The sequence below is a fragment of the Sinohyriopsis cumingii genome, chromosome 8 (genome assembly GCF_028554795.1).
Source record: "Sinohyriopsis cumingii isolate HCF-2022 chromosome 8, ASM2855479v2, whole genome shotgun sequence".
Lineage (NCBI taxonomy): Eukaryota > Metazoa > Mollusca > Bivalvia > Unionida > Unionidae > Sinohyriopsis > Sinohyriopsis cumingii.
In genome coordinates this window covers 116,386,901-116,411,767 of record NC_142968.1, presented here as the reverse complement: position 1 = coordinate 116,411,767, position 24,867 = coordinate 116,386,901, and the positions used below count along the sequence as shown (strand labels likewise).

The 24,867-nt window shown below is 34.7% G+C and overlaps 2 protein-coding genes across 2 annotated transcripts; both read left to right on the top strand.

Moving 5' to 3' along the window:
- Positions 1-16,662: 16,662 nt before the first annotated feature.
- LOC149794464 (E3 SUMO-protein ligase ZBED1-like) lies at positions 16,663-17,349 on the top strand. Its single transcript, XM_089969116.1, has one exon. The coding sequence runs from the start codon at positions 16,663-16,665 to the stop codon at positions 17,347-17,349; it is 687 nt and encodes a 228-aa protein (XP_089825242.1).
- Positions 17,350-17,464: 115 nt separating this feature from the next.
- On the top strand, positions 17,465-18,902 carry LOC149794463 (E3 SUMO-protein ligase ZBED1-like). The gene is made up of 2 exons (XM_089968708.1): positions 17,465-18,177; positions 18,661-18,902. The coding sequence occupies exons 1-2, from the start codon at positions 17,476-17,478 to the stop codon at positions 18,763-18,765; spliced, it is 807 nt and encodes a 268-aa protein (XP_089824834.1). The 5' UTR covers positions 17,465-17,475; the 3' UTR covers positions 18,766-18,902.
- The last annotated feature ends 5,965 nt before the right edge of the window (positions 18,903-24,867 follow it).

Genomic DNA, 24,867 nt, shown 5'->3' with positions numbered 1-24,867 from the left:
CTGTATCTGGAAATGTCAAAGTTGCCTCAATGTCTCTGCTCATGAGATAAGAGCAATGTCTGTGAGCTTTGCCTTGACCATCATATCTCTATCAAAAATAGTGCTGAGGATATTGGATGGCATGTACAGTCAACCTTCTTGAGTTTAATCTATGAAATGGCTCCATAGTGACAAACTCTGAATACGGTAGACCCAATTTAAGTCATACTGGCGGCTAACAGACCAATTAACATAAGCACAACTTCCAGATGGGCAACCTGTGCAGATTTAGCTGGATTCATGCATAAATGTTATGTGGTAAGAAGATTTCATTTCTTCTTTCCCCGACTTAACCACACTGCCGCAGGCTGTACTACTCACAAGTTAGGAGGGTGGGACATATGGGGAATCCAACTTCTTCCCTCAGTGGTTGACCGAGTTTTAGGTAAGATGCTCAACATTCCCTCTGCCTATTACCTATTCTCCTATTGTTAACAGATAAAAGCAAATTAGGAAATTGGTTTAACCTTCATAAGGGGAATCCAATCTTCTTCCCCCTGAGGTTAACTGAGTTAAAGGTAGGATGCTTAACATTCCCTCTGCCTATTACCAATAATCCTAATGTTAAATGTGATTAGGAAAGTATCTGAAGGAGAAAGCAAACTGAACAATAAATTATGTTTCTTCTAGAATACCTGATCATATTACTTTAATACCCTCCCAACCTCCCAGTGATGTGAGTATCCCATTACAGGATGTTTCACCCAGCTTAAAATTAGCACCACCTGTAGGTGGCAAGGTGATGTAATAGACAAGAGTTTTTGCCCTTTGTCTATATAATACAGAGAGAATTTTGGGAGCGATGGATTCAGGAAGTATTAGGGCTTATGTTCCTAATGTTATTGTGATCGGGTAAGTATTACAGGAGAAACATACCTTACTGAAAACTTTTTTTTCTCTCAGTCAGAACTATTATGGGCTATGTCTTAAGCATTATGCATTTGATCCTAGTCTAGCTCACACCTTCAGATTGATTCAAATGACACCGTCTTGCACACAACTTTACACACACACACACACACACACACACACACACATATATATATACACATATATATACACACACACACACACACATTTCATGGCTGCACAACAAACATGCAAACAACAGACCTCAAGTGAAATGTGACATTCTACTATTCAAAATAAATTTTAACCACACTAAATCCAGCTACGTATAGAAATAATGGAAACTGGATGTGTCATATAGGGCAGTAAAGCTTGTAGGAGTCTTTGAGTTGCTCATTATCAACCTCTTCAAAGAGTCTGCTGGTATAAAACTTAAAACAAACTTTTGTTGAATTTGAATAAAATAACTCTTTATCAGCCCATCTTTATATGAACAGATGGATCAATGTAGGGACTGATACAATATCAGCATTCCATTCCTTAGGCCAGGGGTCGGCAACCTATTTTACATAGTGTGCCACTTTTTTCTAGATTAATTACAAAATGAACAAGATTGTGCCACCAGTAAGAGAGTAACACTGTTAAAATTAAGATTTTTGGCTGTCCTTCACGTGCCACACATAAACTCTTGATGTGCCACCTTGTGGCACACGTGCCTTAGGCAGTGGCCTGTTAGGGAAAAGTTTAACTTATCAAAGTCAGGCTGGAGCAGTTGAGTTTAACTTGTATGTCAATTTTAAGCATTGGCCTGTGGAGGAAAAGTTTAACTTATAAGTCAATGTTAGGCAGAGGCTTGCAGGTCGAGGTTAATAAATTTAGTAATATTCTGATGAATAAAGTGCATCCAATTTTGAATAAGACAGGCTTGGATTTCCCATTGGTTGACATATCTACTTCTCAAGGTCAAGGCTTTACATTGGCTATCTTAAGATGAACAATGTGGATCTAAATCTACTGGTAAATGATGTAATGGCAGATATGCGCTTGCCTTAGCTGCTCCACGTGGACCCTAACCTGGTGGCACATTATATAATGCCAAATCTGATGCTCCATATGGACCCTAACCTGGTGGCACATTATATAATGGCAAATCTGATGCTCCACATGGACCCTAATCTGGTGGCACATTATATAATGGCAAATCTGATGCTCCACATGGACCCTAATCTGGTGGCACATTATATAATGGCAAATCTGATGTTCCATGTGGTCCTTAATCTGCTAGCACCTCATGCAATGGCAGATCTGGTGATCCACATGGACCATGATCTGCAAGCTCCATGCTATCTCAAGTTGGATGTATATTATATGTGATGTATTCTCAATGAACATTCTCTTACCATTATTCTTGTTTTTAAAATATGCATCCATCTCATCTTCATTTCTGTATTTCTGAAATAAAAAATATTAAGACATTAAATACTAACTCACTACATATACAGGGCAAGAAGACGGTCAATGGTAGTATGATTGGTTGTTGTTGTTCTAGGGTTTAACGTCATTTTTCAGCACAAGATAGGCAATACATGGCAGCCAGTATAACTGGTGGAGAAAGAACCCTGAAAAACCCAGGGAATAACCACCGACCCACGAGAAGCTACAGGCGGATTTCCCATGTACACATACTAACCGAGCCTTGGACTCGAACCCACGCAGACAGAGGTGAGATGGGATGGCAGTGATCCAGAACGGTGAATGCCTTAGACCACTTGGGGCCCTGGTAGTATGGTTGGATTGCAAAGCTTAGTTTTTTTCCACGAGTTGCATATGATTCATTGTATATTACATAACTTTGCAGTTATAATGTCTAAGGAACTATCTAAGCGCAAAAGTAATGTTTATCAGTTAGACATCATACGTAAGTCGCAGTGACATGGTTCTGACTGGAGAGTACAAGAACGTTTCATGAAGCATCAGCATGTTACACGGCTCTAGAGGTAAAGTGTCTGAGAACAGAGCTAATGGCAATTGTTAGTGTGAATATAGGTTATAGCAACCCTGAGTTTGACTATGATGCATCTACATGCATAGTTTTATGACTGCATGCAACAGGGTCATGAAACTAAACTAAATGCAAAAGTTAAATAATGCTCACCACTACGGTGAGAAATATAGCTCACATCGAAAAAGCAAGCAAAAACCACTGAATATGTAAAATAAGTCAATCTGACGTACTTTTCACTAACTGCTGTTACTCATTTAGATATCAAGTCATGTGACCCTACAAGCAATAGTTTCTGAGAAAAAGTCATAAACACGAACCCTAACTTTAGTGTTTACAGATGGAAGAAAAGACATCATCCTTTAACCAGATTAACTTTGCAATCTGACCAAAGCCTAATACTGTACAAAAAACCTTGTACTGTAGACAAAACCATTCACTGTACACAAAGCCTTATGCTGTATAAAAAACCATATACTGTAGACAAAACCATTCACAAGCCTTATGCTGTACAAAAAAACATATACTGTAGACAAAACCATTCACAGGTCTTATGCTATACAAAAAAACATATACTGTAGACAAAACCATTCACTGTACACAAAGCCTTACAAAATCTTATTCTGCAGACAAAACCTTACACTATACACAAAACCTTGCATTGTAAGTGGTCAATGAAAATTCTGCATCTTCAAGCACTTTATTACTGTTTGAGTGCATACAGTGCTAAGTGAGCAAATTAATGGCCAATTAAAACACTTCAAACAAAACAAAGCTTGTATGAATAACAGTGTTTAAAACGGCTTAGTTGTTTTGCATTTAAAACTAACCTCGACTAGTTTTACAGCCATCAGTGTTTGTTTCCTTTATGAACTGATTAAATGACAGCAACAGTTCTTTCATTTTTAACTGAATATAGATAGAGGCTCAACTTCCATGTGTGATACTGCATTTGGAGCTGAGAGTTCATTACTGCAGTTTTGAAAATTGCTAAGAAATTATAACCATTCACATGCTGAGATCATTATTTAAATTCAGTTTATTCCTAATAATTAAATATGACTTCCTGCTTTAATCAAATTTTCTGTATTTCATGCTGTTTCTTAATTTTGTAACTTGAGATACTTAAGATCATTTCCCGCTTTTTTCATGAGAGGGCAGTTCTCATGAAGTATGAGAGGGAAGACTTTCTTTCATGCATGGTTCCCACGCTTTTCTAACGATAAATTTCCAGGTCATTTCCAGGATGAAATTAATTTTTTCAAGGTTCATGTATGATCCTTACTGAATGCAAATAAAATACATTTTAGATTATAAAAAACGCATTTTCTAAAATCTAACGATGTTTCTCTTTCAAGACTCTCCAAAACATGTAAGTCGGAAAAGATGATCATGTACAAAACTACAAAATGTGTCACATGAAACAAGTTTATATTCCTATAAAATGGCATGTAAGATCATTTCAATGTTAAGAAAAAAAATTCTAACTTTACTTTGCTGACCTGCATTATGTTGCTAACTGGGAACAACATAATGAACATAAGTAAGTTTTGTTTCCTTTCAAACCTTTAATTCTAGAGAATTCTATAGCAATATATATATATATATATATATATATATATATATATATATATATATATATATATATATATATATATATATATATATGCATGTTATACAAAGCAAACATTTCCTATTACAGAAGAGAAAAGCATAAACAACGAAAAGAGTGTAACCCTGAATTTATCTGTGCCAATAAAATGCCATCAAGATTTTTCAAATAACCTTATCTCCTTAAGATGATTTAGTTAAAAATCCATCATTTTAAATTTTTTAACAAAAGGGTTGATTTGACAAAAGACCTTCAAAGTTATATATTGTTGTATAAACAATGACTACATTTTCTGTAAAATCAACATGTCTTCTTGTAATTTGATAAACTAGTCCCACCTGTATTGATATAGGGGCTCATATATTTTTTAATATAAAATACAAGGGACGACAATTTCTCATTTCTACTGCATTCTATTCAAGATCTGAAACCTACGCTTTAAGCTACTTGTCACTGTGTAGTAGTTTCACACCAAAGTTCAGCTCTGAGATTTGACATTTTGGACAACAAATTTGGCATTAAATGAATAGCAGTCCGTTTTCTAATTCGGGTTTTCTCTGAATATTCCCACCCCATTTTTCACATATGGACATTTAGGTTGGGGTCACAACAATTGCATATAAAAAATTTGGAATTCGCCACCACTGTGTGGTAGCAGCATATGGTTGTCGCTTATCAGTGGCAGAGCAAGTTTAAACTTGTTATATCGACTCATACCTGCATAAAATCAATGGGAAAATGATTTATTTTCTCATAAATGAGAAGTATTATAATCGTTAAGTCTTTATTCTGCTCACAGACTAGACCAAATTACAGCATAGATGAAACCTGACCTAGTACTCAACATTTGAATTACTACCCACATGACTTCACAAATCACAAACGACTTCAGATGTCCAATAGTCACGTGATACAACAAAACTCCAGACATTGTTTTCCCAAAAATATGGAGAACTTCGTGTTCTTTCATCTTTCTATTCTTATAACAGCCAGTCTACGACTTTCATTTAATATTTGCTATTTTTTCAACAACATTCGAAAATGTGGGTTGTGAGATTTGTGTACTTGTGCGAATAGCAATGCAAATCCTGAGTACCAGGTCAAATTTTATCAATGTCATTGTTTCATCTCATCTTTTAGTAGATAAAAGACATAACGATATAAATACAATTTCTGAGAAAATAAGTAGTTTTCATATCGATTTCATGCATGTATGACTCAATTTAATAATATATAAGTTTGCAAGGCCATCTGGTAAGTGGCTAGGCTTTGCCACCACCATGTTGGCCTCTTGTGATGCTAGACTGGTTTTCAAACCTTCCATGTAAGGAAAGATATCTGACTAAAAATAAAAAGTAAACAATTGGAATCTAATCCATTGAGCATTTGGATTGACTCAGCAAGTATGTTTATGGCAAGCACTCAAATGATCCATACCGCAACCTCCGAATATTCTGGTTAGTTATGACTCAATTACAAAATTGTTTTGAGCATCAAGTAGCAGTGGAAAATTCCCAGGTTTTTCCCAATGGTCATCAATATTTGCAAAATTAAGTGACTTTTGGGTCGCAAATTTTTTTAATCATTTCTCCCGATATTTTCTCCAATTTCCCGGTAGCGTGGCAATCCTGCTCATGAGAGTGCAATTCTCATAAAGTGTGGGAGGGAAGACTTTCCTCATGAGAGTACAGTTTTCATGAAGTATGGGAAGGAAGACTTTCCCCATGAGAGTGGAGTTCTCATGAAGTATGGGAGGGAAGACATTCCTAATGAAAGGACAGTTCTCATTAAGTATGGGAGGGAAGACTTTCCTCATGAGGGTGCAGTTCTCATGAAGTATGGGAGGGAAGACTCATGAGAGTGCAGTTCTCATGAAGTATTGGAGGGAAAACTTTCCTCACGAGAGTGCAGTTCTCATGAAGTATGGGAGGGAAGACTTTCCTCATAAGAGTGCAGTTCTCAGGAAGCATGGAAGGGAAGACTTTCCTAATGAAAGGACAGTTCTCATGAAGTATGGGAGGATAGACTTTCCTCATGAGAGGACAGTTCTCATGAAGTATGGGAGGGAAGACTTTGCTCATGAGAATGCAGTTCTCATGAAGTATGGGAGGGAAGACTTTCCTCACAAGAGTGCAGTTCTCATGAAGTATGGGAGGGAAGACTTTCCTCATGAGAGTGCAGTTCTCATGAAGTACGGGAGAGAAGACTTTCTTCATGAGAGTGCAGTTCTCATGAAGTAGGGGAGGGAAGACTTTCCTCATGAGAGTGCAGCTATGATGAAGTATGGTTGGAAAAACTTGAGCTCATTCAACTGCGGGCACTTTTCTCATGAGAGGGTAGCTCTGATGAAGTATGGGAGGGAAGACTTGTTTGTTCTTCTTGGTCATCTTACAGTTATTTTCAAAGCCAAAGACCATCCAGCCATTTATCATCAGTATTTACAGTTTAAAACCAAGACAAAGGCATACAGTCACTGGATCCACCTATATAAAGTCTTGGAACACTGCTAATGAACACTCCAACTTTTCTTAGTCCATTATTGCAAACAATTTGAAATTGTGTTTCTTATTGCTAGCCTGTTCACTATAAAATGTCAATGAGGATATAGTTCAGTGAATTTAATCAAGACCTCAACTAAGGAATTCCTCAAATCAAAAGAGTTTACAAATTCTAATAAACATGTCAGCAATTTGGCCAGAAATTTTTTTAGAACTTGAATCTGGAAACAGCTATCAACTGCTGCTCCAGGTGACAGAGATGTACATTGACAGTCTTTCAGATCCATCTGTTAAAACACATATAAATGAAGTAGGAATATTTTAATAACCTATTTAAAACAATAAGCCTTTTGAAGAAATAAATAAGCTGTGCGTTCAATATTTGTTCTTTCTATTCATTAAAGTACATGCATCCCATCAAATGTAGGCAGGTGATGAAAAGATTTGATAAGCCCTGACTTAAAAAAATATCAAATATTGATATGAACATTGTTCTTACATAAGTGACACAAGAATTTGCATCAGATAATGCTATGAACAAAGACATTGCTGCCCAAACCACACACCTTTCCTCCTCACTTGAAATGTTTTGCTCAAACTATAAACTTAGCATTACTGTTATGTATATTTAATTTGTATTATTTGCTGGCCTTTGTTAATGGTTATATATTATATACATTTGTATTTTGTACTTAACATTGTCCAACAGCGTACCTGACTAGGGACTTTATAACAACTTAATACCTAACCAATATTTCTCTGTGAGAATAGATTAAATATTAGGATCATTATCAATGAAAGTAAACATGTTTATCTTAATCTGAATCTAGGAGAATGGAATTTCCCATGAAATTACCTCTTGTAACTGATGTTTCCCATCTTATTTATTATAATTTTAGAAATAGACCTTATCTTGTTGACAACTCAGAATGTACTAGAAATGAAATTTTATCCCTTATACTATTTTTGTGTCTTAGGTTTTTATATGTTGTTTACTTCAGGAATTACTCTTACCATAACATCTTCAAGCAGAATCAGTCTTATTGTTGTGTTTAGATTTTCATTTTGGTGGAATCATTTATTCAAATATAATTCACTGGAAATACAAAGTGCTCACTAGACAAAAATAAATTGGATATGTTATTATGATACATCAAAAGACTCCTTAGCACATCACAACTCAGGTCACTGGCACATCAGTATATTGAAGACTACAGGCATATCAACACTTTCAATATTGGAATATATTTGGAATACCACTGGAGTTCAATCGTAACTTTATACATTTGGACTTGTGATAAATCATTTAGGACTATTTTGCACATAATTCGTAATACTGTAAAGTTATTGTTACATTTTCATTTTGCATTCTAGGGAAATAATTTGTTGAATTTTACAAAACTTGTATTGGGTTTTGCTTTTTTCTTTTACTTAGTTTAAGACCATAGAGTTTCAACATTACAAAGAGGACTGAAAGTAATACAATGTCTAGGCTCCTTGGTTTTATCCAAGTTGTTTTGTTTTTTGGTTGGCAAAATCAATGCTATTCTAACACTGATGTAACTGTTGCTATATTTACCTCAGCAAAAACTTGTAAATGTCCAAACTATGTAGAGAAGTAGCCAAAAACTTGTCTGTGATGTCCAAACTAGGTGGAGTAGTAGCCACAAATTTGTACATAATGTCTGAATAAATGTATTATACTTCAAGCTTGTTCAAATCTGAGTAATGTTTCATTGACTAGTATAGTGTTTTTTATGCACTTCTGTTAGTGCTACTTATTAATATTAAAATGTCATATAGATTTGACTTGTTTAGGTCATCTGAACTATTAAAATATTAAACTGTTATGTAGATGTGACTTGTTTAGGTCTTCTGAACTATTAAAATATTAAACTGTTATGTAGATATGACTTGTTTAGGTCATCTGAACTATTAAAATATTAAACTGTTATGTAGATGTGACTTGTTTAGGTCATCTGAACTATTCAAATATTAAACTGTTATGTAGATGTGACTTGTTTAGGTCATCTGAACTATTCAAATATTAAACTGTTATGTAGATGTGACTTGTTTAGGTCATCTGAACTATTCAAATATTAAACTGTTATGTAGATGTGACTTGTTTAGGTCATCTGAACTATTCAAATATTAAACTGTTATGTAGATGTGACTTGTTTAGGTCATCTGAACTCTTCAAATATTAAAATGTTAAGTAGATGTGACTTGTTTAGGTCATCTGAACTATTCAAATATTAAACTGTTATGTAGATGTGACTTGTTTAGGTCATCTGAACTATTCAAATACTAAACTGTTATGTAGATGTGACTTGTTTAGGTCATCTGAACCATTCAAATATTAAACTGTTATGTAGATCTGACTTGTTTATGTGGTTTGAACTATTCAAATATTAAACCGTTATGTAGATATGACTTGTTTATTTGGTCTGAATTTCTCAAATATTAACATACATGCCAACTCTGAGGAAGAAGTGTAATTAATGCTAATATGTGACAAAAAAGCATAATATGAGCACAGAAAGTGTTTCATGCCGTAACTACAGTAACATGTATGAAAAATGTATATTTATTTTGCTAGTAACCTGGATGGACAAATGTACTCTTAACACTATTCTTACACAGCAGTCTTCTTATTTTGATAGAATATTTTCAAACTTAGATGTGGAGTGGGATTAAAGAGATTGTGAGAAAAATGGTAAATACAACCTTTTGTTGCTTTATTTGAAGAAAAAATTTTGTACCAGAAAAGTGTAATCCACATACAGGTGGGCATAACATGTAATTAGGTAAAGAAAAAGCACAATGACAGACCTGCCAACCCTAAAAGATCGTCTCAGCAAGGTAGCTGATTTTCTTCTGCACGTTTGAGCAGTTTTCAGTATAGTCTAACAAAATATCATGTACTGCTATTGTAAAGTTAGAAAATGTGTATTTAAAAAGTTTGGTATTTCAAACTGATGCATTGACGGTAAGCATTATGTTCATCTGAAAAGTCTGTAAAGTGCACACCTTATTAACCTCTAGTAAAGTTGCACAAACTTCAGTTCCAAACCCTATAAAGCTCAATGGCTTGTTGCTATCTCTCGACTTGACTTAATTCTTGTAATATTTCTCTTCATTTCACATGAAGGCAATTGAATATCCCTTCATGTGACACACTCAAGTGGACATGTGATGTACAAAAAATGTAACTGTGTCCCTTCCTGCTTTTTTCCGGACAATCTCAATATTTTTTTTCATTTTTCTGTATTGATTAATAAAACATTTTTAAAAGGCTGAGGTACAACTATGAAGTTAGTCTGGTTCTCTAATTCTACTAAAGCTAATGTGAAACCAGGATCTAAATCAAACACAAATGAGCAAATTATCTGGATTTTAGTGCAACAATTATTATTCTGTAGTTTTACTTTTTATTCCGTAAGTCTGTATTTAAGGGAGCATTTTCATAAGACTTAATCATAAGGGTTGGTAGGTCTGTAATGATTATGCCAAAAGCAATGTTTGACATGTATGTATTAAGCTGTTAATCTCATTCTTCCTCTGCATAAAAAAATTACACTTCCCAATTTTTTCCTTTGATTCATTACCAGGTAAAGTTGATGACGGTTTCAGTCTAATAGTTTTGTGTTCCACAAGATCTAGTCAGTGATTAGCAGGTAATTTTGATTATATTTCAGCAGGGGAATAATTTTCACATTAGTACTTATGGATGAATTTTAGAATAGATTTTACTGATCAGGCATTTTACCATGACACTGGAATATTATAATGAACCTTTTAACTCCCGTCTTTTATCAAGACTATATGAACCATGTAACTCCTATCTTTTAGCAAGGCTGTATGAACAATTAACTCATATCTTTTAGCAAGGCTGTATGAACACTTAACTCCTATTTTTTAGCAAAGCCATATAAACCATGTAACTATTATCTTTTATAAAGGCTGTATGGACCTTGTAATCCCTATCTTTTATCCAGAACATTATATCCATCAAAGACATAATCTAATAATAATAATAATAATGCTAATAATACTAAGAAGAAACAGTTCTCATTTATCATTATTATCATAAACATCACATAAATAACAAAAATAATAATATGACCATCAAAGATGATAAACAAAGAAAAAAACTATCCTGTGAAAGAATTTACAACACAAATTAGTTGAACAAAAGGTGCTGAAAAGAGATAGGGGAAACACAATATTAAACTTATCAATAATAATATCCACACAAAATGTGTGCTATTGACAACAAGGAAGTCTGGGGCCTGGGGTGGCCCAGTGGTTTAAAGTGCTCACTTTACCAATCACTACCATCTCACCTCTGTCAGTGTGGGTTCAAGTCTTGGGCATTACCAATATGAGTATGTGAGAAAGCTTGCTAGCAGCTTCCTGTTGGTTGGTGGTTCTTACTGGGCTTTACTAGTTTTTTACTCCACCAGTTATACACTCACTGCCATGTATAGCTTCTCATGCATTGAAAATTTGTGTTAAACCCGAAACAATCTTAACAAGACTTTCTCAGTAAGGCAGTTGCTATTTGTCTGTAAGTTAGACCAATTATTGGTAAGGTACAACAATATCTTGTACTGCTAATATTCATCTGGAAAACAGTTCATGAGTGTCATCCAAGGCTGATGCAGCAAATGCATTAAACATTTGTAAAGTATTTTAAACCTTAATTTACCTCTAGTACAGTTTCATGAGCAGTCAAACCCCACAAAGGCTTCTTACCTAAATGATTCATATAATCTTCGAGTTAACTGTGAATTTCATGTGAGGATGACTATCATCTGTCCTGCCACAAGATATACTTAAATCAACACATAATGTCCAATAAATTTAATTGTTGCCCCCCCCCCCGAAATCTAATATTTCTTTTTTTAAAGCTGATTGTTTAAACGTTTTAAAATGCTATATAAGCAACAACTTGATAATGCAGGCATCTTGCATGAAAAATATGGACAATTTAAAGCATCTGAAGTACTCCTGTACAGTCACGCTGGTTCCATGATGAACTCCACTGAATCTAATATGAAATCCATATCAAGATCAAACAATTGGACAAGCCAGCATTCAGATCTGATCACATGGAGACAAGCTCAATTATATATGCATTTATTCTGACAACCTAATGGTTTAAATAATGAAAGAAAGAAAACCAAAACAAGGATAAAGAAATTAATATATATGGTAAAATATACCAAACAAGGACAAAAATTAATACATATGGTAAAATATACCAAAACAAGGATAAAGAAATTAATATATACCTCTCCCTTGATAACTCGCGCACAACGGGGGTCCACAAACATAGACCGCACTATAAGCGAGGCGCAAGTTACCGAGGGACCTCCAAAAATTGGAGAAAAAAAAATCGCTTTACATCGAGAAAACCGCAGGAGGGGAGGGAGCGGCATTAGGGAACTGGGCTGTTTAATGACTGAATCCTCATTTTACAATCACGACGATAATAATTTTTAATAATGCGCTTTTTCTAATGAAGTTGATCGTTATTCTGTTTAAATAACATTTTTTTCTTCAAAATATCCAACATATGAAAGATCGTTCCAACTGGTTTGAACAACCATCACGTGTACATGAAAAATCTGTGTATTACATAACTGCTTTTTGTTTTCTTGATGAGTCTGGTTCCCGTAGTGGTGTTTAATAGCATCTGCCAAATCGGTAGTCCATAATTTGGGAACTAGACTAACCGCTGATACACCACCAAACAAGATTCCTTTTTTTTTTCAAAAACACGCGACATTTATTTCATGACAAGTCTACGTCGAAACTCAATAAAGAAATTAATATATATGGTAAAATATACCAAAACAAGGATAAAGAAATTAATATATATGGTAAAATATACCAAAACAAGGACAAAGAAATTAATATATATGGTAAAATATACCAAAACAAGGATAAAGAAATTAATATATATGGTGAAATATACCAAAACTAGGATAAAGAAATTAATATATATGGTAAAATATACCAAAACAAGGATAAAGAAATTAATATATATGGTAAAATATACCAAAACAAGGAGAAAGAAATTAATATATATGGTAAAAATATACCAAAACAAGGACAAAGAAATTAATATATATGGTAAAATATACCAAAACAAGGATAAAGAAATTAATATATATGGTAAAATATACCAAAACAAGGACAAAGAAATTAATATATATGGTAAAATATACCAAAACAAGGAGAAAGAAATTAATATATATGGTAAAATATACCAAAACAAGGAGAAAGAAATTAATATATATGGTAAAATATACCAAAACCTGAACAAGTTTCCTCCAGCACTGTAACTCCTCTGGAATTTTGGCCTCTAACCGTTGAACTTTGACCTCCACTTCATCCAACCTGCCTAGAATTAAGTCAATATCACGGTCACACTGGAATTCATGCCTTTTGAAGAAATCCTGTCAATTTTAAAATTATTGTCATCAGTACAGCTTCATTTACAAGTTCCTGCCAAAACTGTTTCAATGATGATCTTTTAGTAATATTTAATATGCAAAACAAGCCTTAATGATAATGATCATGGTTAAGTCATTCTCCAAGTCGAATGTTTAAAATTTTTAAAACAATGTAATGATGCCTTTACATAATTTTCTCTCTCTCTCTCTCTCTCTCTCTCTCTCTCTCTCTCTCTCTCTCTCTATATCCCATTTCCATAACTTCTCTAGATCTGGACAAGTCACCCAAAAAATATTCTTTACAGCTATTATTTTTTTCTTTTTACGCTGGTAACCCTGGTCAACTCATGCTAATTTGTGGGTAATGTACTAATGAAAAACTATGCATTTTTCTTATGGAATTTCAAAATATTTTTCACATACAATTTTATTTATTGCATCAACATTAAATTTGGTTGAAAAATCTGTTTTTTTCAAAATTCTAAATATGCCTTTCTTCAAAAATTTATCATGATTTAGGCATCATCACCATTTTGTGGATTTAAATATTTAGGATATTCTATTGGTAATACAAACTGAAAATGGTTCCAACATTATTCTTTCACTTGCAAACATGAAGCAAGACCCAAGTATCAGTTTTCTGACAGGATTTCTCCGTTGTTAAAATTAAGTTTGGTCTTTTGTGGTATTTTATAGCACAGTAAGATTAATAGGTTTATAAGCGTCAAGGGAAATGGGGAAAGTGCCTTGTCAAAGGACACACCACAATAGCAAACCTGGATCAATGCAAAGCTAAAATTCAAACCAGCCTCATTTTGGTTATTAGTCAAGCATGTTAACCAATGGGCCAAAAGCCTATGAGGTCCAAACTATAACATTATACATTCCTAAATTAACTACAAGGTAGAAAAGGTAACCACTGACTAATTATCAAAACATCAACATCGTTTTATCAGTCTAGGTTATAATATTAGATACTTTTTGTTCTTTCATCTACATTCCTGTACTGATATTGGTTCATTAATTTGAACAGCCCTTTATTTGACCAAATCATGCCAAGAAAATGTGCCTTTCCCCAGGACATACAGAGGCAGGTATCAAAACAGCAATATCTGGCATGGATGGGTATCAAAACAGCAATATCTGGCATGGATGGGTATCAAAACAGCAATATCTGGATTACGAGTATGATGCTCTACCAGCTTGGCTACTGTGATTCCCTTTATTCCTGCACTGTAACTCCCTTTATTCCTGCACCATGATGACTCCCTTTATTCCTGCACTGAATGCAAACAAATCTAAACTGGATGCACAAACTTTGTTAATAAGATTTCAAATTATGTGCTTCTTTAAAACAAAAAAGAGAAAAAAATGAAACACTCAAAAAAATATTGTCCCAGTATTCTCAAAAGTGTCTGAATGTTAAATTCAAGCTTCATTTCAATTTAAAAGAAAACAATTAAATCCCTGTACTGTAAAATCATTGGGTGGGGTGGGATGGGGTGGTGTTATTGATGGCACTTTTAGCACATTTTTAGCTATATCAAGACAAAGAAATGGAAACTAAATGTCATTCCCAAGGACACACTGAGATAGCTGACATAAACTGGTACCCAGTACTCTAACAAATGAACAGGTACCACTGCTCCACAAACTGTAAAATAACTTTTGATTGATACAAATTTAAATGAACAAACCTATTCCAAAAGTCATAATGAATTTAAAGGAACAAAAAGCTATGCCAAGGGTCACGAGTTTAAATCAACAAAAAGCTATGCCAAGAGTCATAATGAGTTTAACTCAACAAAACTACTCCAACAGTTCTAAATTTAAAGATTTTTAGCTCAAGTTAAGTTCTGTAATATGGAATCCTGTAGTTACACACTGCATACCCTCTGATGACTTGGTTGATCATCTGAACAGTCTATCTCCTGATCCAACTCCCTTTCCTTGGCCTGTGTTTCTGACTCTAACTTTGGCTTACTATGATTCCTTCGGAAACCCTGATAGCCCCTATTTGACTTAAATTGTCTTCCCCTATCACCTTCAGAATCCAAAATGTCCATCTCCTCACACTTTCTCTCATTCTCTACAAAAGATAGGAATGAGTCCCCACCATCTCTGAAAGCTTCATGTTTCGAAAAACTCTCAGATAATGTTTCTTTTGCCTTGTTAACTTTACTTCTAAAACTCCTCATTGTGCGTTTGATTCCTCCTTTCACTTGTTTATACTTCATTTTTATTGCACTCTCAGTGTCTGATCTATTTTTCTGAAGATGATTTTTAGAACCCAATTTCAAATATTGGCTTTGAAGCTGAACCTTCCCTTTTCTCTTGGTTGGATCATTTTTAGGTAAAGATAAGAACTCAGTAGAACTGTATTGATCTCCAACATCATACTCTGTGTAAGCGTTTTGTTTGAAAATCTTGACTGGCTGTTTGAGTGGACAGATTGCACTGGCTGCATGAACTCTACATCGAAGGTGGACCATACTTTTGCATGCTGAAAAAAATTACCATTTTTTAAAAGTAAGATTCACAAAATGTAGTCAGTGTTGAAAGGCAAGAGGTACATCAAACTATTATGACTGTTCACCAATCAAAATTGACTTCTGAAACTGATCACATATAACATGTAGGGGTGAAACGATTCATCGATACATCGATGCATCGATACTTTTGCCATTTCGATACACATATCGATACACAAGGTGAAGAATCGATACAAAACGATATCTACCTTATAATAGCTACATAAATCTTCAGCAGTTATGATAATTAAATTAGGAGCTCATTAGACCAAACTGTCGCGGTAGTTGTTTTGTATACACAGGAAGTATAGCGTGTGAGATTCAGTTAGTCATCTCCGTTCCCGCACCCGGACCTGTTCTATAGATAAGAGTTTCCTTGTACTAGGAAATTACATTATTTTTTGTTTTTTAAATAATACCATAATTTAAAAATATAATCAAAGACATAAATTAATAATAGTTTCTGAAGGAAAAATTTTTTTCTTAAAATTGTTATAATAATGTAAGTGTCAATTCTTTTCTCTTTGCGTGGGACTAAACTATCGGTATGGGTATGGAACCGATGATAGAACTTACGATTATTCTTAATCACTAAGACGTTTGGGATGCTTTCATGCAATGAACTACAAACAGCGGGGTGACCAAGGTGATTCCAACATCCGGTCAAATGGAGCAGACGCAAAAGGCCGAAAAAATTGAACTCAAGTTACCTGCCATTAGAAGATCATCGGCCTGGAACTATTTTGGATATCCTGTGGAGTATGAGAATGGAGTAAGAAAAGTAGACAAGTCCAGATGTGTTTGCAAACTGTGTTTTACAGCTCTTAGGAATACTGGAAACACCACAAATATGTCTACACATTTAAAACGGCACCACCCAACCATTGCCATTGGAATTCCTTTTAAAGATGACAAGATTTCAGCTCCCAAGGTCAGTGTTTCTCCTACTTCTAAGCCATCACATCCAACAACCACTGGTCAGCTCAGATTGACTGAAGTTTTTCAATCTCCATTAATTCCATCAACGCAAAGATCACAGACAATCACTAAGCACATAGCGATGTTTATTGCACATGATATGCGCCCTTTCTCAGTGGTTGATTCGCTAGGTTTCAGAAATCTGATTCGTACCCTGGAACCTCGCTACATCATCCCATCAAGAACACACTTTGCTGAGAAAGTTATCCCAGACCTATACCTTCACACCAGACAAGAAGTGCAAAGCACCATATCAGAGGCAGAATCAGTGGCCATTACTACAGATGGTTGGACTTCAGGGGCTACAGAGAGTTACATAACAATCACAGCTCATATGATTGATAAGGAATGGTGCATGAAAAGCTTTGTTCTTTAGACGAGACCTTTACACGAGTCTCACACTGGTAAAAATATAGGAGCAGTACTAGTTGATGCCAGTAAGGAATGGCAACTGGAAAGGCCCCACAAGTTACTCCCCATAGTAACAGATAATGCTGCTAACATGGATGTTGCTAATCAAGAGGCAAAGTTCACACCACATATCAAGTGCTTTGCACATACACTAAATCTAGCAACCAAGAGAGGGTTGCAAGTTCATCAGATGTCACGCCTTCTTGGGAAGATCCGGCACATTGTCTCGTTTTTCCATCGCAGTACAACTGCTACTACCCTGCTGAAATCCAAACAAGAGCTGTTGCAGCTTCCTAAACACAAACTTATCCAAGATGTCCAGACACGTTGGAATAGTTCTTATGATATGATTGATCGATTTTTAGAGCAGCAGCCTGCCATTGTAGCTACTCTATTAAGTAAGGAAATCAGACAGAGGGAGACGGACTTAAACACTTTATCAGAGGACGATGTATCAGATGCAGAGGATATTCTCAAACTGCTCAAACCAATGAAGACCATTTCAACGATATTGTGCGATGAAGCAGCACCTACCATATCAATGATTTTTCCTCTTAAACATCGTATTATTAGTGCAATGGAAGTGCAAGAAAGTGACTCTGCACTTGTGAAGGCAGTCAAGGTGGCAATCTCCCAAGACCTAGACAAAAGATACAATGACAAGGACACGCAGCAGTTTCTGTTGCAGAGTTGTGCCCTAGATCCAAGATTTAGGGCTCTAACTGATGTAGACGATGCTACAAGGATCCAAATATATGCTTCCATTGTCATGCAAACAGTGAAGGTCAATGAGGTAAGTCAAAAATTTACATATGAGTATCGTTGTGTTATCTACGTGCAACGGTTGAAGTATAACATAATATTATTGTCCCCTTTCAAGATTTTAAGGATATATGAAATTTCTTTTGGTAGTTAAAATTGGACACTTGTCCCCAAAGGTTGCCCTAGATGCACCACTGATCTTGGTATGCCCCAGAGTCACCTTCAAAGTTCTTATGTCATCCGATTTTCTCCATCTCCCTCTGAAACACTGACACACACACACACACATAGAGCAAACACACAAACTATTACATAACTTCATTGTTTGAAGTTCATAACTTCATATACACAAATATTTCTTAATATTCAATATTGATCTTATATTGATAAAATCATGTTGTTTTATTTATATTAAATGCCAGTGAATTAATGCTAAAATGTTAATTAACATAAAATTGCGAGATTCGTATTAACTTAAGGAGTACATATTATATAATTTCGATTTTTATTACAGTGTGAAACAGTAGTGAAGACAGAGAAGACTGATGAACTCACTCATGTACTACCATCTAGTCTTCCCCCACTACCACAGCTTCCTGCAGTACAAGTTACAGAATGAGATAACAGACCAGCAGCAACAGCGAAGGTTGAAGTTGATGAGCCTCCAGTGAAAAAGGGTGCACTTGAAGATCTTTTTGGAGATGTGTACGTGGTCAAGGTGGAGCCATCAAAGTCCCTCTTTCAGAGGGCTGACACAGAGATAACACGTTATAGGAATGAGACATCTAGTATACATGTTGGTGACAACCCACTGATGTGGTGGAAATTCAACGAAACATCATTCCCTTTGCTGGCCAAACTAGCCAAGATGTTGTTGACTATTCCAGCAACATCAGTGCCATCTGAAAGAGTCTTTTCAGCTGCTGGAGATGTTGTATCAGCACAAAGAGCCTCTCTGACTGGGCAGAATGTGGATATTTTGATTTTTTTGAAGAAGAATATGAAATTTTGAAAGTTGTGACGAGTAGTCTGACAGTCTTGTGCTTATGTTATGCAGAATGATCTAATTCAGTTCATTTATGCCTTTTACAGAGTCATCACAATTGCCAGATAGTTTTAGAACAATGAGTTTGTGACTTAAGAAGACTCATTCATTTTCTGGAAAACGCATTTATGTTGATGAGGATATAATTTTCAATCATCATGAACTTTTCTTTAATTCAGTTATTGAATTCAAATACACATGACAATTTATGTGAAATTACATTTAACACTGTTTGCAGTTAGGTGCTTGTGCGTTATAGACTGATATAGCATATATCAGGTTCAACATTATTTGCAGTTAGGTGCTGTGTATTATAGATTCATATAACAGATCTCGGGCTCAACGTTGTTTGCAGTTGGGTGCTTGTGTGATAAAGATGGATGTAGCAGATCTCAGGTTCAATACTGCAGTTAGGTGCTTGCAAGTTTTAAATTGATATAGCAGATCTCAGGTTTGACACTGCAGTTGGGTGCTTGTATGTGTTATAGATAGATATAACAGATCTCAGTTTTTACACTGCAGTTGGGTGTTTGTGTGATATAGATTGATATAACAGATCTCAGGTTTAACACTGCATACTTATTATTTCTGAATCCCAATAATTTTAAATTTATTTTGTATTTTTGTATTACATGTACTTTTTAGTGTGTTATTGTGTTGCAGTATGTTATTGCATGATGAATCAGACACAAAACTTGTAATAGTCCTGTGCATCTGTTAGGCAGAATTATCTAATTCAGTTCATTTATGCCATTTACAGTCATCACAATTGTCAGCTAGTTTTAGAACACTGAGTTTGTGACTTAAGAAGATTTATTCATTTGCTGGAAGATGCATTTAAGTTGATGAGGATATCATCTTCAGTTATTAGGAACTTTCTTTAATTCATCTATAGACTTCAATTACACACATGGCAATTTATGTGAAATTAATTAGTGTTTGCTGCAGTGAAGTTTATCATTTGTATTTTCTAAGATGATCTTTCTTGAACTGAAGAAAGGGGGGAAGTATACAGCTTAGAAAAGGTTGCATAATTATAATTTCCAAATCCTAAGCATTTTAAATTTTTGTTGTATTTTTGTGTTACGTGTACTTTTTAATATATTATTTTGTTCCAGTATGTTGTTGCATGATGAATCAGACACAAAACTTGTAACATTTCATTTTTATTGAATGAAGGATAAAGAAACACATCAAAGATTTTGTTATATTTTATTTGGTTACACAGAACAACAATGTTAGTAGTCGTGACATTGTATCTTGATTCAATTTTTTCTCTGTTATCATTATACATAACAGGTTAACAAGGTGACTCACTGCTGATACATTGCATATTTGACACTGTTTGAACTTGAAAATACCATTTAACATATACATTCACATGATTAATCAAATGTACTGTGATAATCCCATTTTCAGTTTGATACATGTATCGATATGTATCGTATCGTAGGCTGTGTATCGTGTATCGTATCGATACGTGGCACAGGCGTATCGTTTCACCCCTAATAACATGTACTGGTAGTCTAGTGAAGAATTAAATGATCACATACAAACACACTGGTAGTCTAGTGGAGAATTAAATGATCACATACAAACATGTATTGGTAGTCTAGTGGAGAATTAAATGATCTCATACAAACATGTACTGTTAGTCTAGTGGAGAATTAAATGATCACATACAAACATGTATTGGTAGTCTAGGGGAGAATTAATTAATGATCTCATACAAACATGTATTGGTAGTCTAGTGGAGAATTAAATGATCACATACAACATGTACTGGTAGTCTAGTGGAGAATTAAATGATCACATACAACATGTACTGGTAGTCTAGTGGAGAATTAAATGATCACATACAACATGTACTAGTAGTCTAGTGGAGAATTAAATGATCACATACAAACATGTATTGGTAGTCTAGGGGAAAATTAATTAATGATCTCATACAAACATGTATTGGTAGTCTAGTGGAGAATTAAATGATCACATACAACATGTACTGGTAGTCTAGTGGAGAATTAAATGATCACATACAACATGTACTGGTAGTCTAGTGGAGAATTAAATGATCACATACAACATGTACTGGTAGTCTAGGGGAGAATTAAATGATACTTACCAAGCTAAAGTTTGGTTATAATTTCAGTGAGCCTGTAGAACCCTTTGGGATCTCACGAGATGACAAATAGGTCACATGACTATCATATTTACTGTATATATTGGGAAATGATAAAAAATAATTTTTTTCCTGTCCCAGAACTTATGGTGAAACTTTTATTCACCTAGGTTTGTCGCAAGACGCAAGAGATGAAATAAATATTTAATGAATTTGCACCCCCCTCGCAAATTGCAATAAAATAGATAAAAACGCTTATTTGATAATAAAAAGAAAGAAACTAACCTTGTATTGCTATCATTTATTCCTTTGTTTTCCTCGTGAGCATTAAAAAATAAAATATATCGACAAACTCAGTATATGTAACATAGGCATCCACACTGTAGCATGTATCGTTTTTATGTCTGCCAACACACAACACATTGTTAATTGATACTGACATGAACTTGAGAAACAAATCATGTTTGGTTGTACTCAAAGGTTTAAATATGTTCTTTGACTGAAAACTGGATCAAACAAAATCGCAAACCAGAGGGAAATAATCAACCAATTGCTCGAAGACAACTGCCATTTACATACAACACAGTGTAAGGTGCAGAATAGTCAAACTTGAATTATATCCAGTCATCTATATGACAATATCTCGCAATGAAAATAATCATTATTTGAAAATACACTCACTTGAGTGCAAGTGACAATCTTTTTGCAAGCATGGGTTACAAAAGTATCATTAAAGCTTGTTATTGCTGTGTATACTATTTACCTGCAGACATCAATGCCTATTTGTATTAATTATAACTAGGCTTCAGAGGCCAAGCAAATAGAAGCCTGGGTGGTAAAAAAACACAAATGGCAGCAAGCAGTAAACTCACTGTTTGAACTTATTGACAAGACATCAAAGACAAATGCTATTTCTTTTTACAAAGCAAGCTGACCTCAGAAGCCACCTTTAAAACTTTGAAGCATTTTTTTTTTTTAAGGATATCAATGCAAAGGTTATTTTATTACAAAGCAGGCTGACCTCAGAAGCCAACTTTGGATTCTTTTAAGTATGCAGAATTTAATTTTTCTTAAAAATATACAAAGACAGCCGAGATATGGAAGCTAACTTAGGTTTCTCTTTACTGGTATTCAATGGAATTTTGAAAATAAATTGAAACAATGAACAATTTTTAAACAGACAGAAAGGGTCAGTATCGCTTTTACCAAATTATATTCTAATTCCTGGAAAATTTTAGAAGCTATATTTTCGGAACCACACACAATGCACTGGTGGCGGAGAGACTGTGGAGAGGACTAAGAAAATAAACCTCCACCATCTCTCCACACATCCTGACAGAGTTACTGTGGCAGCTCATGGAGAATTGCTTTGCCCATCATGCTTTCTCGCGGAGTTGTTGAGGATGACCACCACAGAGTAGACGTGGTCTCTATCAAGATGGGTGTGGCTTCTCATGGGTCGGTGGTTCTTTCTTGGGTTTTCCACAGGTTCTTCCTCCACCATTAATACTGGCCGCCATGCAGAGCCTATCTTGTGCAGAAAAATGGTGATTAACACCACCTCAACAGCAGGCCAATAACAATTCTACCTATATTGTCAAAATTATTTGGAAAGCATGTTGCTATTCAGGTCTATAAATTTTGTGAAACTAACTCTATTTCATACAGCGCAATCAGGATTTAGAAAGTACCCCTTGTTCCAAACAGAACTTAACAGATGAATTGATCTTTGGCTGAAGGAAATGGATAATGGACATATGACTGGGATTGTTTTCCTTGACTTCAAGAAAGCTTTTGATCTTGTTGATGAAATTCTGCTGCAAAAGTTGAACTGTTACAGGTTCAACAATCCTTCTTTAATCTGGTATACATCACACCTAAATCAAAGGTCTCAACAGGTAAGCAAGTAATAATTGGCAATATTAGCTCTCAAACTTTAGCACTATTCATTCAGGAGTCCCTCAAGGCTCAGTTTTAGGCCCTCTCCTCTTTCTTATCTATATCAATGATCTAGCATGAAATAAGGAATCCACAAATAGAGATTGTCTGCAGATGATGCAAGCTTGTATACATCTAGTTCCGATACTGAAGTTATCCGAAATAGATTAAACTCAGACCGTGTTAGAATCCAAAACTGGGGACAACAAAATAGGATGGTAATTAACGGAGGTAAAACAAAATGTATGATTTTGGGGACATCACAAGTTATGGAACTCAGAACTATCTCTTGCAATAAAAAATCATCAGTTAGAAAATGTCAAACATGAAAAGCTTTTAGGTGTGTCTGCAGATAATAATTTACAATAGGATGACCATATTGAAAAGCTTTGTAAAACAGTCAGCCAAAATAGCCCTACTTAGCAGAATCAAGAAATATTTACCTCTAGAAACTTGTAATCTATACTACAAGTCATATATTCTTCCAACAATGGATTACTGTTCAAATGTGAGGGAAAACTGTGCTAAATCTCAGCTTGACAGGATTTATAAACTTCAGAAACGAGCACCACACATAATTCTAGATGCATCTATTGATCATCCCTCAAAAGCACTGTTTACAGAACTCAAATGGTTCACAATATATGAAAGGACAGATTTTCACAAGGCAGTTCTTGTATATCAATGTCTATATGGAACTGCACCAGAACTAATTCAGGCCTTTTTCAGCTCAATACCAGTTGAGATCAATATCACACGGAAACCTTCTAGCACCATAACCAAGAACAGCTTCCAATACTCTGGTATAGTTCCGTGGAACAAACTTCCACAGCAGGTAAAATCTGCAGAAAATATTACAGTATTTAAGAAGAGACATCATGAGCATGAATGTGTTTCTAATAGATAATGGAATTTAGAATTTAGTATTTTAAGACTAAACATGCTAAAATAAACAGTAATTATTGCTATCCTTTATTTAATGCACTTGTTATACTCTCCTTAAGAGGCCCTCAAGGCAGAATAGTCCTTGACTAATGAGTTACCCTATATAAAGTATTATTATTATTACTATTATTATTACTGTATCGTAATTCTTTGACCCTCAATCACATCAGAACAATACACGTCATAAAATGCTAATTAAGTTTTTAAAAATGTAAAGCCAACAAAATATTTGTTATGACTCTAGGTTTTAAACTCTGTAATAGAATGAAGCAAAGCCAACAAGTTTCTAAAATCAAAAACAATTTCTTTCTTTAAGTTACAAAGTGAAAATTTAAGAGACAATAATAGTATTGTGAATTAAATCCCAAATAGTTCTATCACAAGCCCAAAATTATAGAATGTTCCAAATGAACTCCAATAGTTTTGAATATCATGATGTACCTCAGTGATGAAATCAAGAATATCTTTGAATGAGTTCTCAATAATTCCAAAATACTGTGTTAATACAAAGTCTATGAGCACTTAGTAATTCCAATTTAAATAAATAATTGCCCTCAAATTATAACTGAACACATCTGTAAACTCTGATAACAAACAGATTCCACAGACTGATCTTAAAAACGATAATTATGCATCAGCTTATTTATACACATCCCCACTTGACCTACAATGCA

Bases quoted from the DNA above. Each gene is read 5' to 3' on its own strand.
- LOC149794463 (XM_089968708.1), top strand. From the start codon at position 17,476: ATGGATGTTGCTAATCAAGAGGCAAAGTTCACACCACATATCAAGTGC. The intron at 18,178-18,660 runs GTAAGTCAAAAA...TTTTTATTACAG, and splicing joins AAACAGTGAAGGTCAATGAG to TGTGAAACAGTAGTGAAGAC.
- LOC149794464 (XM_089969116.1), top strand. From the start codon at position 16,663: ATGGAGCAGACGCAAAAGGCCGAAAAAATTGAACTCAAGTTACCTGCC.